This window comes from Misgurnus anguillicaudatus, chromosome 17, assembly GCF_027580225.2.
Source record: "Misgurnus anguillicaudatus chromosome 17, ASM2758022v2, whole genome shotgun sequence".
Classification (NCBI taxonomy): Eukaryota; Metazoa; Chordata; class Actinopteri; order Cypriniformes; family Cobitidae; genus Misgurnus; species Misgurnus anguillicaudatus.
Window position 1 is genome coordinate 38,203,350 of NC_073353.2, and position 16,861 is coordinate 38,220,210.

The following is a 16,861-nucleotide window of genomic DNA, read 5'->3' on the forward strand; positions in this document are numbered from 1 at the left end:
TTTGCAGTGCTCTTTCTGTTTCCTTGTTATTCTTCATCTGCTGTCATCCATCAGGTATCGTGTGGTCGTCCCGTATCCACCGCAGAGCGAAGCAGAGATCGAACTGAAAGAGGGCGACGTCGTCTACGTCCATAAGAAACGTGAAGACGGCTGGTATAAGGGAACGCTGCAGCGGACGGGTCGAACGGGACTTTTTCCTGGGAGTTTTGTAGAGATCTTCTAAGAAACGTCATCAACCGGCTGTGTCGAGGGACTCTGGGAAGTGACTTACATGTGAATTATTTCATCATCCTTTCACACGGTGTGAAATATCGTCAGACGGGTTTATTGTTTATTTAACATCTTCTGACGAACAGAAATAAACCTGAGCATCTTTACTGCCATTCGTCACAGATCGATCACACATGCACATGACACTTTCCATGGATACGGTTTACTGTGCTGTTTCTTTAAGAAGCACAAATCTACAAAACTGTAATTATATAAACAACAGCACATGGTAAACATGTTAGAAACACATCAAACCTCTATAGGACAAACTCTTTATAAATATTTATAAACAATAAACATTTTTATATACAAACCACAGTGCAAAAACTCGTCTTACCGTTTAACCAAAGTAAGAAAAGCATTTGAATAATAAAAAATGTTTTTTACATTTCTAAAAAAATCTTTAAGAAGTTTATAAATAACTAGAACATCTGGTCTAAACTAGTCCATCAACTTAATCTACAACCCTATTAAATATTATTACACTTAGGGCCAGATTTACTAAAAGGGGGAAATTAGTGCAAGAGTGTAATTCCAAAAAAGTGCTAATTAAATAACACAGACGCAACAACTGTTTTCCATAATGACCAACGCAATCTACTAAGGCTAAGTTTACACGTGGGCGGCTATTTTCATAAACGGACATTTCAACCTCTCCGGTTTCAAAATTAATATCGTGCACACATGTCAGTTTTCAGAAAAGTGTTTATTTACACGTACCCGTGCATATATGCCGTCAAGAGAAGCTCAAGCCCACCTAAGCCAATCACCGGCAGGTTCTTCATGTTGGAGGGACGAGTTGTTGCAGTAGGTAATCGATGACGTCTAAGTACCGCGAGAGCGAGTTGAGGAATCACACGTAGAGGTCTAATTTCGAATCGCTCTCGCGTTACTTTGACATCATCCGTCCGTCGGTTCTTGCAGCGCCGCATGAAGTCAAACACGCGTAAAATTGCTGACCTCCGAGCACTCGTCTCTGCTCCTCGACATAATGGAGCAGCTGTATTTGCAAATACAAGCACACGAAACGAGTTTGCACGAACATAAATGTGATCTTGGAAGCGTTCAGAGTAGCAGTCACATGTAAACATGGGTCGCACTTTGGACGTAGGTGCGAGCTCTGGCGCATACTCTGTGATGTTGCCTGCTCAAACATCCGTTTGTCTCGGTTTACATGCAACCGTGCAACCGAAGGTTTTCAAGATCTCCACTCTGGCCGGAGTTTTTAGAAACAATCGGTTTCAGAGGCGAGTTCTCCGTTTGCGTGTAAACGAGGGGCACAAACGAAGGTAAATCTCTCTGTTTTTAAAAATAACCATGTACGTGTAAACAGAGCCTAAGAGTAGCACAAATAATCAGAGCTGATGAGGTGCAGCTGATCTACTAACACCTGATGAGCTTGAGTTCAGCACCACACACATCACAGATAACAAAGCCATAATACACTGAAAAGAACCAGAGGACAAAAAGATGAAGGTTTAAAATAGGTTTTGAATGTCTACTATTGTGTGAATTCTCCTATTTCCTCCAACAAATAAAAAAAACAATATTTTTGAATAATTACAAATAAACTCTTACGTGTTAAAAAATCCTCTGCCTTTTATCACACGCTCTCTGATGCTCTGATGCCTCTTCCATTAGCTACAATTGCAGGCATTTAAATCGCAAAATGATTTAAGACATGCTTTTTATCACACACACAAACATTAGTAAACTGCGTTGCATGAATCATTTAAATAATCTCCTCCCATAAATCTTGCGTCTAAAAGGGAAACTCCTAGAAATGCAATAAGATCAGTTGCAAAAATAACCAGACCACACCTTTTCAGTGCTAATTATTCACAATTATTGACAGTCATTATTTAACGGCAAAATGGTGGTTTACGCTGGCGCAAGCTGTTAGTAAATCTGGCCCTTGTTGACTTTGTTAATTGCTAGAAAATAGTAAGGCACAATTTGTGGATTTAAAGTTTTAAGATGATTTTGGTACCTATGCTGAAGGAAAAATCTTTACTGTAAAACCCAAAGATTTCAGATGCTGTTTGTCCCTATTCATGGAAAGTGCAACATTGTTGTGGTTTAACCAAATCCTGATTCACACAAACAGACACAGACAGAAAGCACACACATCAGATGAATCAGACACATCAGACTCGTCCAGCACACTCCACAGCATTCACCTCCAAGAGGATGAGATGAGGCTCAATGGTGCCTTTGATCTGGAGAAACTGCCAAACACAGTAAACAGTAAAGTGTGAGAGTGCACGTGTGTGTGTGTGCATGAATGTGTGTGTATGTGCGTGCACGTGCGTGTTTAGACAGGATACAGTTTTGGCCTATATCTTGTGAAGTGTTGGGTTTGCTCATCCTGTGAGATTTCAGAAGATTTTGGCCGTAGCTGTATCCCTTCTAGCCACAAGCGTTCAGCTTCGTCTCGTGTGTTCGGATCAAACCTCATACAGAAATGATTCAGAGTCTCGGCATGAAAATCATAAACGGTGTCAGATTGTGACGGCTGATGTAAAAATGGAGATGAAATGATGTGGTCGATGTTTGCAACACTAGATTTAGTGTTGAACTCTCTTATTTCTGTACTTTTATTAAGAGCAGATCTGAATGATAATGGCACAATACAGAAGTTATAAAGTGAATGTAAGGAGGAGAAGATGAAACCTGTCAAGAACACATTCAGGACAAATCTCACCCTTAAATGAAGAAAATCTTACAGTGCTTTGTGTTTTACAGTATTTATGTTCTGCGTTGAGCTGGATTGAGGATTATTCATGTTGTGATGATGAAAAGATGATGTATATTTTATCAATGATAAAGTACACCATGCTGGGATTTGTATCATTTTAAAAGACTTTGATTGTTTGTTTGAGGGTTGTGATCTTTCCTGGACGTCTTCATGAGAAGTGACAGTAAATGTTTACATGCAGTTTATTCATTGAAACTAAAATGTGAAGCACAAACTCTTTCATTTCTTTTCTATGATTGTTCTTCTTTAGTGTCTGCATGCCAGTTGTGTGTCTCCAGAAGCTGAAGTGTTCAGTTCAAGTTGTTGATTCATAGCCAGACATTCAGGAAAACGTTGTTTTTTTCCAGCCAGCATAATGGAGAGTCTTCATTCACAGAAGATCTCACGGCACAAACTCAGTGAAGCACACATGCAGAAGTTTATCAATGACAGATACTGTAGGTTTGTTTATTTATTCTTTTAAAAAATTACTGCAACAATCTCTGTGTTATATCTGATCTTTCTGTTCTGGGACAGATGGACGTCTTTGACATTTACAGTTGATTTTATTTGAGGAGAGCATCTGTTTTTAACAGCCGCTGTCTTATGCGTCTGAATTAAGGAAATCAACTTTAGTTTCTCATGATTCAATATTGAGATTATTATTAACTTCAGACTTCATCTCTGTTGTTTTAAAGGATTTCTCTCAGTGTTAAAGATTTGTTTATTGTCTCTGTGATGGAGGATCTGTCAGCAGATGAACGTCACGTGTAGATTTTACTCTTTTATTTGGGATGAGCAAGAAAAGTCTTCAAGGGGTGGTTTATCGGTCAGGGATTAGTTTAAGACAGGACTAGGTCTTAGTTTAATTAGGAAATATAACTAATTTGAACAAACATGCCAAAGGGCACTGATGTATTTAAGATAATGAAAGTGCAGGTTGTTTTCAGTTTGGACAGCTCTTATATTTATTTTAGTCTAATCCCTTTCCAGGAAACCACCCCAAAGCAATAATTCACTAGAACTAAATCTGTCATGTTATTCTCTTTCTCATGTCTTTATCTAATCCGGTTCTGTTTCCAGTGGAAACCACAAAGAGGATTTTTAAAGAAAATGAAGCTGCATTATTTCAAATTCATTCAAAATCAAACCATACAAATATAATGAATGTCTCTTAAATCTGATTTAAGTGAAATATTCTTAGGTATGGTATTACAGACACGGCTTAGGTAAACCCAGGACTAGTCCTTAGTTAAATTAAGATGTTTATAAATGTTAACCCTTACAAATAATGTGTGACTTTTATTCAGTGTTGTGTTATGTGTTTGCCAGACAGTATTTAAAGGACAATGAGTGCCAGTAAATCATGACAGAATCTTTGATTTTAGCTGAATTATTGCTTCTTATGTCTGATCATCTGTGCACATTACATTGGAATTAAAGAGTTCATTATTATGACATTTTGGTAAGACTTTACAATAAGGTTGTATTTTTTTAACAACCTTAGTTAATGGTTACTCATTAGGTACGTTTACATGCAACCAAATAATCCGTTTGTAATTGTATTGAAAAGCCTTCATGTAAACATCTTAATTGATACAATTTGATGCAAATGTTGATCGTATTAAAAGGGATGATGTAGTCCAATCTGTGATCTGATCATCAGGAGAAAAGTACTCATGTTAACGTGTAAATGGTACGTTTATGTTAGTTAATGCATTTACTAATACAAGCTTATTGTAAAGTGTTACTGGCATATATTTGTATGCTGTTGGTGCTCGAGTGGAGATGTTGAGGGATATTTCCTCATAAACTGGATCTCTGGTATTTGACATTGTATTCATTTCAACATTGTCTTATACAGATTATGATGATGTGCTTTGATTTTTTTATTTGTTTAATGTCAAGTACATTTTAGCAATAAATGCCTTTTGTTTGAAAGCAACAAATGTGAGTTATTTGGACAGACGCACTTCTGTATCTCTTACCAAGCAAAGTCAAATATTTCCCGTGAAGAAACAAAATCTGTAAAACTTTACTTGAAAGATTTGTATTGTTTGTAGTAATTTAGTATGACGGCTGTTTAAAGTGTTTATGCTGGACAGTAAATCTCACAAAACATTGATTTATGAAAGAAGAAACAGTTTGGCTTGTTCTGTAGAGAACTTCAGCAGATCATCTTTGGTGTGCTGTCATGTAATCATCTCATTATCAGCAGAACATTTATAACATTATCCATCATCAGTTTCTGATCATTCCCTTCATATATTAGTGTTTTCCTGGAACTGATCTGGTAAAGCGTTGTGTTTACAGCACAAAGGCTGTGGGTTTGAGTAAAATTATCAAAATGTTTAAATGCAGCGTTAAGTCAACAAAAACTTCTGCATGGCAAACACAGACCAAAGCAACAGATTCTGATTTCTACTCATATTGAGACTTAGAGAGATGGACATCATCTGCTATCTGTCTGTCTTGTCTATCTGATCTTCTGTCTGTCCTGACATTCTCTCAATGTGTCACGTGTGTCGTTTCAATGTAATTGAACATTTCAAATCTTCTGCTGCAGACTCGAGTAAGAAATCAATGTTGTTCAGGTGGACAGACACTGAAGTCTGCTGTCATCGACTGACTATCTAAATGCAAATGTAGGAGATTATTTCAAGGTTATTTGCTTCTGTAAAGGTTGTGTAACTTGAACGTCTTGTTTAAAATTCCTCCCAGGACTAAAGTGATGTGCAGTGTCATGAAATACACCAGTAAATAAATAAATAGAAATATTGTACTGTCACATCAGCATTTAAACATCACAATCATCTTATTGTGTTAAGGATGTTTATTTAACCCAATAATACTTTATAAAAACCTTTTCATTTACACAATTATAGGTCAAATATAAACCCTGATCAGCCAAAAGAGGCTGATGTAATATTTTTTTTGCTTTTTCTTTTCTCATGATGACGGCTCAACTTTCTCATGTTGTGATATCAAGATCATTTCTTCTGGTGATCTCGAGATAAAAGTAGTTTTTTTTTCATTATCCTGACAGACATAATTCAAATCTCATGATGTTTTTCCTCTCCAGAATATTTTGTGCACTTTGAAGTGGACTGCTGATATGAGTTGGGCTCTTTGCAGTCTAATAATTGTCCATGATGGACTTAAACTTAAACTATAATGTACATGTTTCTATCTTCAATATGTGGACCATTGCATACTTGTTGAAAATGAACTATACTTTGGCCTTTACTGAACACTTGATTTGTTTTTCTTTAACAGAAGAGTTTAAAAGACTGATCTGGGCTCGTATGTATAAATCATCTCAGAAATGCTCTTAAGAATAGTCTTAAGCTTTGACTTAAGTGTCAAAACATTCTTAGTAATGAGTAGGAGCAGTCTGAGAGTATGAGACGTTTATAAAGAAGCTGAAAGCAACTTTCAGTAAAGTGTAAGATTCATTCTTAAGTGCTGTAAATTGAGGACTACAATGATTTCAACCTAAAATGGCCGCCCTTAACCTCTGAATCAACCAATAGAATGCAGGCAACGGTACATTCACAGCAGCATAGGCTATGACAACATACATTCATGAATCGTGAAGACATTATAATTATATTAGTATTTAAATATAATAATTTAGATTTGCTTCAAGAAATGTTTATTAATATTACAAATAAGTACATGCATTTATTTTACACGATTTTGCACCATTTTGATTAAGTTTCAACATGTTAATGAAATAGACAAACGTAATGCAATTTATGAATCACATCATTTTGATTTTACTCACAAGCTGTTTATAAAGAAAAGACTAAAGTTTGCAAACACTTAGATAAAAAATACTTTGATGATCAAGCCTGAACAAGATTATCCAGATAAGTTGGATTTCTCCACTTAAACACAATTGTAATTTTTCCCATCTTTATCACTTTCACGTTTGGCTTGCTCACGGCTAACATCATGTTTTGGATCAGGGTTGTATATTCTATTAATATCACTTTACATAGTGTCACTGCAATCTTGTAGATACTTCACATTTTTTTATTGTAGATTTTATTTACATTTTATGGTATTTTATTATCATAAACTGTAAAATGTAAAAGGGGCTCTACTTAAAAACTTACTTCAATTGGTAACATCTAATATTTAAACATTTTTAACTTTAATTATTTCACCTAAACTGAAAAATTTAAGTTAAAAAAAAAACATTAAATTTTTAGACATTATCAATAATTTGATCCAACTTTAACTTTTTACAGTGTATGTTATTCAAATGTATATACATTATACCATTGCTGTCTTGATAATCCCATACAAATTATTGGTACTGTGCAAGCACTTGAATAAGTTTTTTTTACCAGAAGATGTTTTCTGTAACTGAACTATACTGTATATTAATTGTGTAATATAATATACATTGAATAAAAAAACCTATACTCTTTATATTTCATAATGTTATATTAATTCCTATCTACTGTCTATATACTACTTACATGTATTTATTGTACATTTTCTGCTCTGCAACAATATATTTTTTCAAAAGTGCTATAGAAATACATTTGAATTAAAGTAATTCTAGCACACACATTAACGCTAACAATCTAACATGTGTCCATCATAGAAAATCCAATAGGCAGAAAAATATGTTTATTTGGTTAAACATCACCCATAATAACACTGTTTAAATACATGAGTATAAAATGTCAAAGATAAATGCAATAAAGGTCAACATTTGTTTCTAGTAAATTAGTATAATTTCACTCGTGTTTATATCTCTTCATGAGCCACTAACAAACATTTAGCAGTAAAAATACAAGATGAACATTTTCTCAACAGAGCTTCAGCATTCATTTGATAAAAACATTTCTATGATCTGGACACATTAAAGTGAAGTGATGTGTGCTCTGACTGTACCATACAGTAAATATAAACATATTTAAATATGCTGCTGGTGTGTGTGTGTGTGTGTCAGTATCAAGTCAATTATTTAAAGAAACAACATTAAAAACATGATCTAACACTGCTGTGTATAAACATTGTGTGTCTATAAGAGTTCAGCTGGCCTGTGTCACATCACTTTTCACATGAATCCAGAACTGGAAAAACACACAAACATGGAAACAATCAGTTAGGTAACAAAACCACAACAATAACCTTCCCAGAATGCACCACACATGAATAAGCATGCATTACTGTGTGTATATATATTTTTATGTGTGTGCATGTTGCTCACTCAGTCGACCCGTTTCTCATTTCACTGCTATTGATTTTTTGATTAGATTGGTTGTATGATGATGGTGAGTGATGGGCTACTTACTTCTTACGATCTTTGTCTTTCTTGTTGTTGGCGCTGGTGTTAAAGGTCTGTGCCTGTAGAAGCTCAGTAGCAGCTTTGCGTTTGTTAAAGATGCTCATCTCATCCTCCAGAGTCCTGCGCTTCTCCTCCAGCGCGTTCTTCTCCTCCGCATGCAGACGCTTTAACTGCTCAAACTTACCCTGCAGCTAAACACATCACCAACAGAGGGCGACACACACACACACACACACACACACACACACACACACACACACACACACACACACACACACACGTCTGTTTACATCTACATAACAGCTTTACATTCTTATTTCAAGTCAGAATCTGTTTTATATGATATAAGTTTCACTCTGTGCATTGATTTCAGTGTGTGTGATGATGTGCAGGTGTGTTAGTGTACGTGCATGATGTGCGTGTGCGTATGTTCATCATACCTCTCTCTCAGCATCTTTAAGCTCCGCCTCTTTCTCTTTCACTCTCTGAACAAACGTCTGTCTCATTTCTTCCTCTCGTCTCTGTAGCTCATTCAGAAACTCTTGTCGCTTCGCCTCATACGTCTGCTGTAGACTACACACACACACACACACACACACACACAGGACATGGTCACTTTGATTTCCTGATGAAAATCTTAAATCAGAAAGTAAAGATTAGTGCCGTCCTGCTGTGAGCTGCTGATGGAAATAGAAAGCAAACTAACAAATATTTGAGGCACAGATGTGACCTCTGTCTGTTCTGGGTACAGATATTTGTCTTCATCTGTTATGTTTTGTCCTCTTCTTGAGAAACTTTGGTATGACAAGCATGTAGACTGAGAGATGATGATGGTACGTTAAGTCGTAGGCTGTGATGACTGCAATGCATGTAAATGCAACTTCATCAGCACGTGCTAGTGGTAAACAAATAGCAGTACACGGGTCATAGCAACCTTAACCTTAACACACCACTTGTTGATCATGCTAAATTTCTCACACTGCCAGAAAACTATCGTGGGCCATCTATGGACACCATTGTTTTATGATGGTAATCTTTCGTCTAGGACGGCCAAAATTCATTCACACTTTACCCTCCACGTCCACACAACAGAGACCGACACAGAGGTGTGCACACGAGACGGAGACGAGTTCAGACCGCATGGTCTAGTCGGGTCACAGATGTTTTCACACTGCATGATTATCTGGGGATTGCGATCAGTCGCTGCTGTTTCAGACTGCATGATGGATCAGCGACAGAGGGTTTCATACTGCATGACTTTACCGAAGGAAGAATCGCCGACAACTTTGTCCTGGTCCGCAAACTACGTCTCAACCAAACACACATGAGAAGTGACGCAAAGGAAACAGCATGAGACTGGGATTATTATTTAAGATGGAATGATAGCCCGCAAGAAGCTTACCATGCAAATTGCATGTGCGCTCATTTGCGGCAGAAAGAAGAAGAAAAAAAGATTATTAAAAAGGAAATGTTTGGAGAGACTCCTCCCTGAACTTCCAGCTGTCCTCTATGTTGCTCTCTCATTGGCTGTACCCAGCAAACACAGAACGTTACCCTAACGGTTTTTGGGAACCAAATAATAATGCCCTCCCTGCTGAAAAAAACAGCATACCAGCAAGACCAGCATATGTTGTGTTTTGGTGCTGGTTTGCTAGTGAACACCAGCTAAACCAGCATCAAACCAGCACCAGCATTAGCACCAGCTAAACCAGCATTAGCACCAGCTAAACCAGCATTGGCACCAGCATCCCATGCTGGTCATACCAGCATATGTTGTGTTTTGGTGCTGGTATGCTGGTGACCACCAACTAAACCAGCATAGACCAGCATAATTCCCATGCTGGTCCATGTTGGTTTGATGCTGTTTTTTTCAGCAGGGCTGGGAATGTTCTTTTTTAGGTTTTATTTTTTGCAACCGTAAAGTAACGTTCCCATTATTCTAACATTACCGTTCTATTTCTGTTAAGAAAACGTTCCTGGCTAACCAAAAACTAATGTTAGGAAAACGTTTTGGGAACCAAAAATTGTTAGCTGGGTAGGTCATCGCCGATGTTAGTTTCAGTCTTAAGTCATGATACATCATGTGATTCTGATTGCTATGCTTCTCAATGCATTACAGTAAAACACCACCACATCCAAAATCCAGAGGGCGCTCTTGTGCACAAACTCAATATGAGCCACAATCAATGAACCATTTACAAACACAAATTCTTTGTTCTTCAAACATTTACATGATAATAAAGAATATTTATAATGATTGTGTTTGATGAGTGTTGCTTTTTCAAATGCATGTTATAAACGACTCAAACTCACAGTGATTTTAGATTGACAAGGACTTCCTACTGAACACAGAGCCATAATACATGAAAAGAGCTGTGCATAATAATCACCTTTGCGATTCAGAATCAATATCAGACAGGTATTATAGCGTATATCATGAAATATCATTACACCCTCTAGTGTAGAGACAAAAATGTAAAATGTTCTTAAGTAAATATTTGAGAACTTTTTAAGAAATGTTGAAGGACTACACTTTTTATAATTAATCTTAAGAATGTTGTTATTTTTTGTCTTAAGAATGTTTTGGTGAATTCGGCCCCTGATGTGTTTTCAGTCTGAAATGATCCTGACAGCTGTTTATAAAAGCACTGAAGGAATGTCAGGAATGTCCTTCAGAACCAGCTGAAATAAATCCTTCTCATGCTTCAGTGCTTTTCTCCACAGTCTTAAAAACGATGTTATATTATAAAAAAACAAGCACATGACCACATGAGAGAAATGTGTCTACCTGACGGGTTTAGACTCTGGATCAGTATCTTTGAAGCCCATCTCCTCTAGTTTACAGCGTCTGTAGAGCTCATAATGTCTCGTGTGCGTCTGTTCTCGGAGATCCTCCATGTTCACGCAGATCAGCATCTCACGTAACTTCACAAAATCACAGTGACTCTCGTTCTCCACTAAACAAACACAGTACAGAGACTAAACGCTTTCATAATAACATTCAGATCATCGTGAGGATCGTATGTCTGTTTTCATTTGCAGTATGTGATTGTAATCTATGATCATCAGTAGCTCAGATCAACCTCTCTTACAAAACTGAAACTTTTAAGCGTGGAAAGCTCATTACATAACATCCAGAAGTCTGATCCTACAGAAGAGTCTAGATAAAGTGATCTTTTATGATCCACTCCATAAAAAACATCTTTGATTGGGCCACTAAACATCATTCAGTTTTTTTTAATGAGTAGTAACTATAATAATGGTTTTAAGGCAGATGACTGTGTGTTAATGGCTCACCCTGCACCACACCCCACGGGTACTGTCTCGCTTTCACCATTTTATTTCCAATGTTCACCTCCTCTGTGCTCCCAACAACAGCAAAAGGAAGATGACCCTAAAACAAAGTTAACAAACCCATATGGGTCAACTCGCAACAGGGACACAAGGATCTGTTCACATTCTGCATTTGAAGATTTGGTCTGAGAGCTGCGACTTACATTCATAGTGGTGTTGATCTTGGCCACGGTTTCATCATCGATTGGAAACTGATAGATCTGCACACCGTTGCTCACCAGCTCGCTCATGATCTTAATCTTAAACTTGTGTAACTCGCTCTTAGAGATGGTGTCGGCTTTAGCGATGACGGGAATGATGTTGACCTAAACGATGGGAAAACAGACTCCATGATTCAGGAATAACACACTGCAGTCATATATTTAGAGTAACCACAGGTTTGGTTTGGTTTAAACTTTCCTTCTGTTCAGCCCTTTATACACAATCTACACTGCCCGAAAGTCACTTTTCCTATCAGACGTGGTTTGTTTAAGACACTTTTACTTACAGCTTTGTACTTACAGAGTTTAGATTCATGATGCATCTTATTTACACATTTTTTTCAGAGTTTTAAATAAATTCACAGACAGTTGATATATAAATAAAAAACCTTCCTAGTACTATTATTACTGATAATATAAGGACTCTCTCTTATAAACTACCAATTGTGTTTATTTCGTGAAAAATGAGCGTCTGACCTTACTGTCCAGTTTCTTCATAGTGACCAGATCTAAAGATTTGAGCGAGTGTCCTGACGGAGCGATGAAATAAAGGCAGGCGTGTATTCTGGAGTCGTGATAGTTGTGCAGAGAGCGTTTGATCTTCAGTTCCTCCTGTAAGTACGACTCAAACTGGGTGTCTATGTAATCCACAATGTGCTGGTAACTGTAAGAGATAAAGACGGAGACTAAACCTTTATATCGTCTATTCATTTATAAATATAAATGTTCAAATGGACACCAAATGAAGAAAACAAACCTCTCCTGTTTGTTCATTTGATCCCCAAAGCCGACGGTATTAACCACAGTAAGCTTCAGACGAACGTTACTCTCCTGAAGATCATACGTCTGCGCTCGCAACTTCACCTTCGGTTCAAAATGAGAAGACTCGAAATTCTCAAAATTAGTGTTGAAAAGAGTGTCCATCAGTGTTGATTTACCGATACCAGTCTCTCCTACAGAGGAAAATAAACAGCATTATAAGAGAAGTTGAACTTTTATATCACAATGAATCGTAATAGATATGACCACACACATCTTATACTGCAATCTTATACTCATTAAAGCTATAAGAACAGAAAAGTAAATCATGATATTGAAACAGCAACTAAATATTATACAACTTTATAAAACGGGTCTGTTGTATGCTTTATTCTGATTGGCTGAGAAATGTTTCACTGGTATGCATTATTTATCTATAAAAGCACACCTGTGCTGTCAAATGTCTTTAAATAACCACCAGAGCAATGTCTGTGGTATAAGCAGACCTCCGGTCCTTTGATTTATTTGTAAACCTTGTACACCATTCTCAATTATTCCTTGTGTAAACTCCAATAAAGTCTCTTCAGGAAAGTTGAGCCACTATGAGGTCATGTTTGCATATTTCAGTCAGAAAAGACTCAAGTCATATATCTACTTGAATGAGGAAAGACAGATATCTCTAAAATCTCAATTAAACTTGACATCAGCTGTATTATTATAACTTTAGTTCTTCATCTGCTAAAACACATTTATGAAGATTCAGTGCATCCAATATCTTTGATTGTAATTGGATATTATTTGAAGAATATAAATATTTTGCTGATTCTGTAGATCATTTAAATCTGACTTTATATTCACCGATGCAGAGGATGTTGAAGCAGAAACCCTGTCCTGTAGATTTATTCACCAGCTGATCTGGCAGACTGTCAAAGCCAACATGACCTGACAAAGCCAAAGGACGAGCGTTCTTATCCTGTAAAAAGAACATGAGAAAAAATCTAGCATTACACAAAACCACATTCACTCTTAACTGCCGTTTATATTAACAGAAGATGTTATCATTAAAGGTGCCAAAGAATGCATTATAATAATCTGTTAAATTCTTCTCTGATGAAGATTTGTGGCTTTATTAAGTGCAAACAATGATCCAGAGTCAGTTTTACATGTCCATTTACAACCCTCGGATTTCCCTTTAGGACCCTTCTATTTGAAAGGGTCATGAAAATAATGTTGAGCTCTGCTCTGATTGGCTGTTTCTCCTTTAGTAGCTCTGTGTGTATGTAAACAGATCTTATGATTGAGTCTGTATCAGATTTTGAGGAATAATCAATTGTTTGGAGATTGTTAATGGATGTTTCTGAGTGATAAGTTTGTGTTTTTTTTCCAGTATGAACCTGCAAAACCTAACTGTAACATCAATAGTAGAACTTCAGCCTAAACGTTAACATACAGCAGGTGTCCCTGGCATATAGCGCTAACTAACATATAACGCTAACTAGCATATAGTGTTAAAGGCGGAGTCCACGATGTTTGAAAGCCAATGTTGATATTTGAAATCACCTAAACAAACACGCCCCTACCCCAATAGAATCTGGACCTTCTGTTGATAGACCCGCCCCACACATACGCAACCCGGCATTTGATTTGATTTTGTTAGCTATAAGTGTGTTTTGGTAGTCGGCCCGTCTCCTTTTCCAACGCGTTTTTCAAACATCGTGGACTCCGCCTTTAACTAGCATATAACGCTAATTAAACAGCTAAACAACTTAGTTTTTAGCATTGGAACAACATTGTACTTAATTGAATGTGTAATTTAATGTTGGGTGTATATATCGACTGTAACGTCACAGTTGGTCTGTTTTCCAGCTGACTTTTGCATGAACATAAGAAGGAAACAATCGTGTTTGAGGTATAGACCCTTTTACAGCTCACGTGATCAAATAGCCTACGCGCTCATTTAGGCAACAGAAGTGGTGTTATTTCACAGTGGTTCTAACGTGTTAGCACGTTTCCCAGCATCAAAATGTCTGATTGTAGCGTTGCTTGCACTAATATAATATACTAATATACGTATATATGTATCTGGACACTTTATATTTGGTCATCTGCTAATGTCTTCTATCCGCTCCTTTATAGTACACGGATCTGGTAGCCGTGTTGAAAAAGTTGATAGTCAACTTACTAAAATAACTTTCTCTGTCTATGTTGCTTCACTGCTGATTCTTGCCATACTTTTGTTGCCTAAATGCGCCCGCATACGCATACAAACAGTATAAGGGTCTATTGGCCGTCTATTGGCCGTTTCTCAATCTGAAGGCTGCATATGTCGTCAAGCCTGGTTTATTTGAGTTAACAGAGAAACATTTGCAAGTCATAAGCATATTATGCTTGATGACGTATGCAGCTTACCAATACGACCTCTGGGGGCTACAGCCTTCAGATTGAGAAACATCCAATATCTTGCCTCAATTCCGCCACCAAGCCAGGGGGTCATCGCTGATATCAGTTGCCTTCCCTTGCAAATAGTGCATTAACTCCACATCTGCTGGCTGTTTGCGTCAACCCTAACCTTGCGAGTTTTATGTGTATCGGCATGTGCCGATATGTGGCTGCCGTGTTCGCGGATTTTTTCCCGGCATTATTTACAGACAGAGTTGCTGGAAGCTAAAGCGATTGCAGGTCATGTGACTAAAAACAACCAACCTTTCCATGACAACATCAAAAGATGGTTCCATAGCACCCTCACCTGTTTTTACTATTTGTTAAATATAGTTTTTTTTTTAAGTTCTATACCTGTTACTTTTTTTTAAAAATTAAGACTTGTAACATTTGGCATCATCATTGTGTCATTTTTATGATGTAAATTGAGTGAGCAAAAGCAGTATCGGCCCCAAATATCGGTTGAAGAAAATCGGCAGCCTGTATCGGTCATCGGCTAAGGCTGATGAAACAAAAATCGGTTTCGGCACAGAAAAATCCTTACTGAAGACATCTCACCGGGCGAGATTGTACTTTATATTTTTCATAGTTTGTGACGTATACAGCACCGCAGGTCACACTTCCTCACCGCGGTGGTCATTACAACCGTCACAGCCCTCCCTATAAATACAGTTTCACATTCTATAGCACCTTTAAATGTGTATTTTGTGATCCAGGGTCAGCTATATAAAGTTCTTTAAATGCATGCATTTACATTAAGATAATCAGCTGTCACGTGCACATTGTTGCTTATATTTGTCTAGTAATATTGAATAGTGTAAAGAATAAAACCAAAACTGTTAACTTGCACTATTATTATCAACGTAAGTTAACTCATACAGTTTCTAACAAGTCTGACAGAAAAACACTGAAAGATTCCTGAGAGATTGTTAGTTATTAGTTTGGATTAGTTGATACATGTTGGTCATTCCTATGTGTGCGTGTTTAGTTTTACAGCAGCAACGTTAACTTGTCGTTCATTCAGACACAGATTTACCCAAATCAATATCTCGCATAAATCAAAACTGTGTATTCAGATGAACAAATCACACGCAGATTGACAACTCAGATCAATATATTTAGATATTTCGAGTGATGATCAAATCAAACAAACTAAAATGCTCGAGCGCGGGACACTCCCAAGCGCGCTCTCGCCAACTCACTTCCACAGACACAAACTTCACTGAACTCGGGAAAGCCGCAGAACCTGGAATGTGTTGTGTGCATACGTACCATCTGTCGAACCACATCAGAAGACGCCATTTACGCGCACAAAAATGACCGAAATCGCTTCAGTTTCTGATGAAAGTCAAAAAGTTGCCGTGAGTCGCCCCTCGTCCAATAATTTCCAGCTGATAAACCACTGGGAACAGCTGCTCTACCATTTCACCCTTTTGGGAGGGCTTTGTCTCAATTATAGTACGCAAAACGCGATGATTTTACATGTAAACATAAATCAGCGGCCATTTGGGTAAGAAAATTATCATTTAACCTTAATGGAAGCTACAAGTGACGGTCGATATAATTAATTAACACCTATTATTATCGGTGGAGCATTAACTCCCCATAGGGCTAGTAAAGTGGTATGTCCCAAGTCCTGATCCGCCCTCTTCTGCGTACGCGATGGAATGAGAAGCCATCTTGGCTCATCACAGCGCGGCAAGGTCGACGTTCAGGCGCAGCGGTTTTGAGCCACAATGAGCGCCAGTGTACTCCAGTTTCACATTAGTGATTCTGTTCTCCCAACAAGAGTTG

At 37.4% G+C, this 16,861-nt stretch overlaps 2 protein-coding genes across 2 annotated transcripts in view; one reads left to right on the forward strand and one right to left on the reverse strand.

Moving 5' to 3' along the window:
- LOC129451546 (E3 ubiquitin-protein ligase SH3RF3) overlaps positions 1-4,956 on the forward strand; it is a 68,082-nt gene extending 63,126 nt beyond the window's left edge. The window contains exon 10 of the mRNA XM_055214777.2: positions 55-4,956. Coding sequence (XP_055070752.2) covers positions 55-223 — 169 coding nt within the window. The 3' untranslated portion in view covers positions 224-4,956. The remainder of the gene's footprint in view (positions 1-54) is intronic.
- A 2,680-nt stretch (positions 4,957-7,636) lies between these two features.
- septin10 (septin 10) lies at positions 7,637-16,491 on the reverse strand. The gene is made up of 10 exons (XM_055214793.2): positions 16,340-16,491; positions 13,487-13,601; positions 12,627-12,822; positions 12,347-12,533; positions 11,813-11,974; positions 11,613-11,709; positions 11,104-11,272; positions 8,756-8,888; positions 8,322-8,506; positions 7,637-8,100 (listed from the first exon to the last, which is right to left on the reverse strand). Exons 1-10 carry the CDS (start codon positions 16,367-16,369, stop codon positions 8,085-8,087), a joined length of 1,290 nt encoding a protein of 429 aa, XP_055070768.1. The 5' UTR covers positions 16,370-16,491; the 3' UTR covers positions 7,637-8,084.
- Between the last annotated feature and the right edge of the window lie 370 nt (positions 16,492-16,861).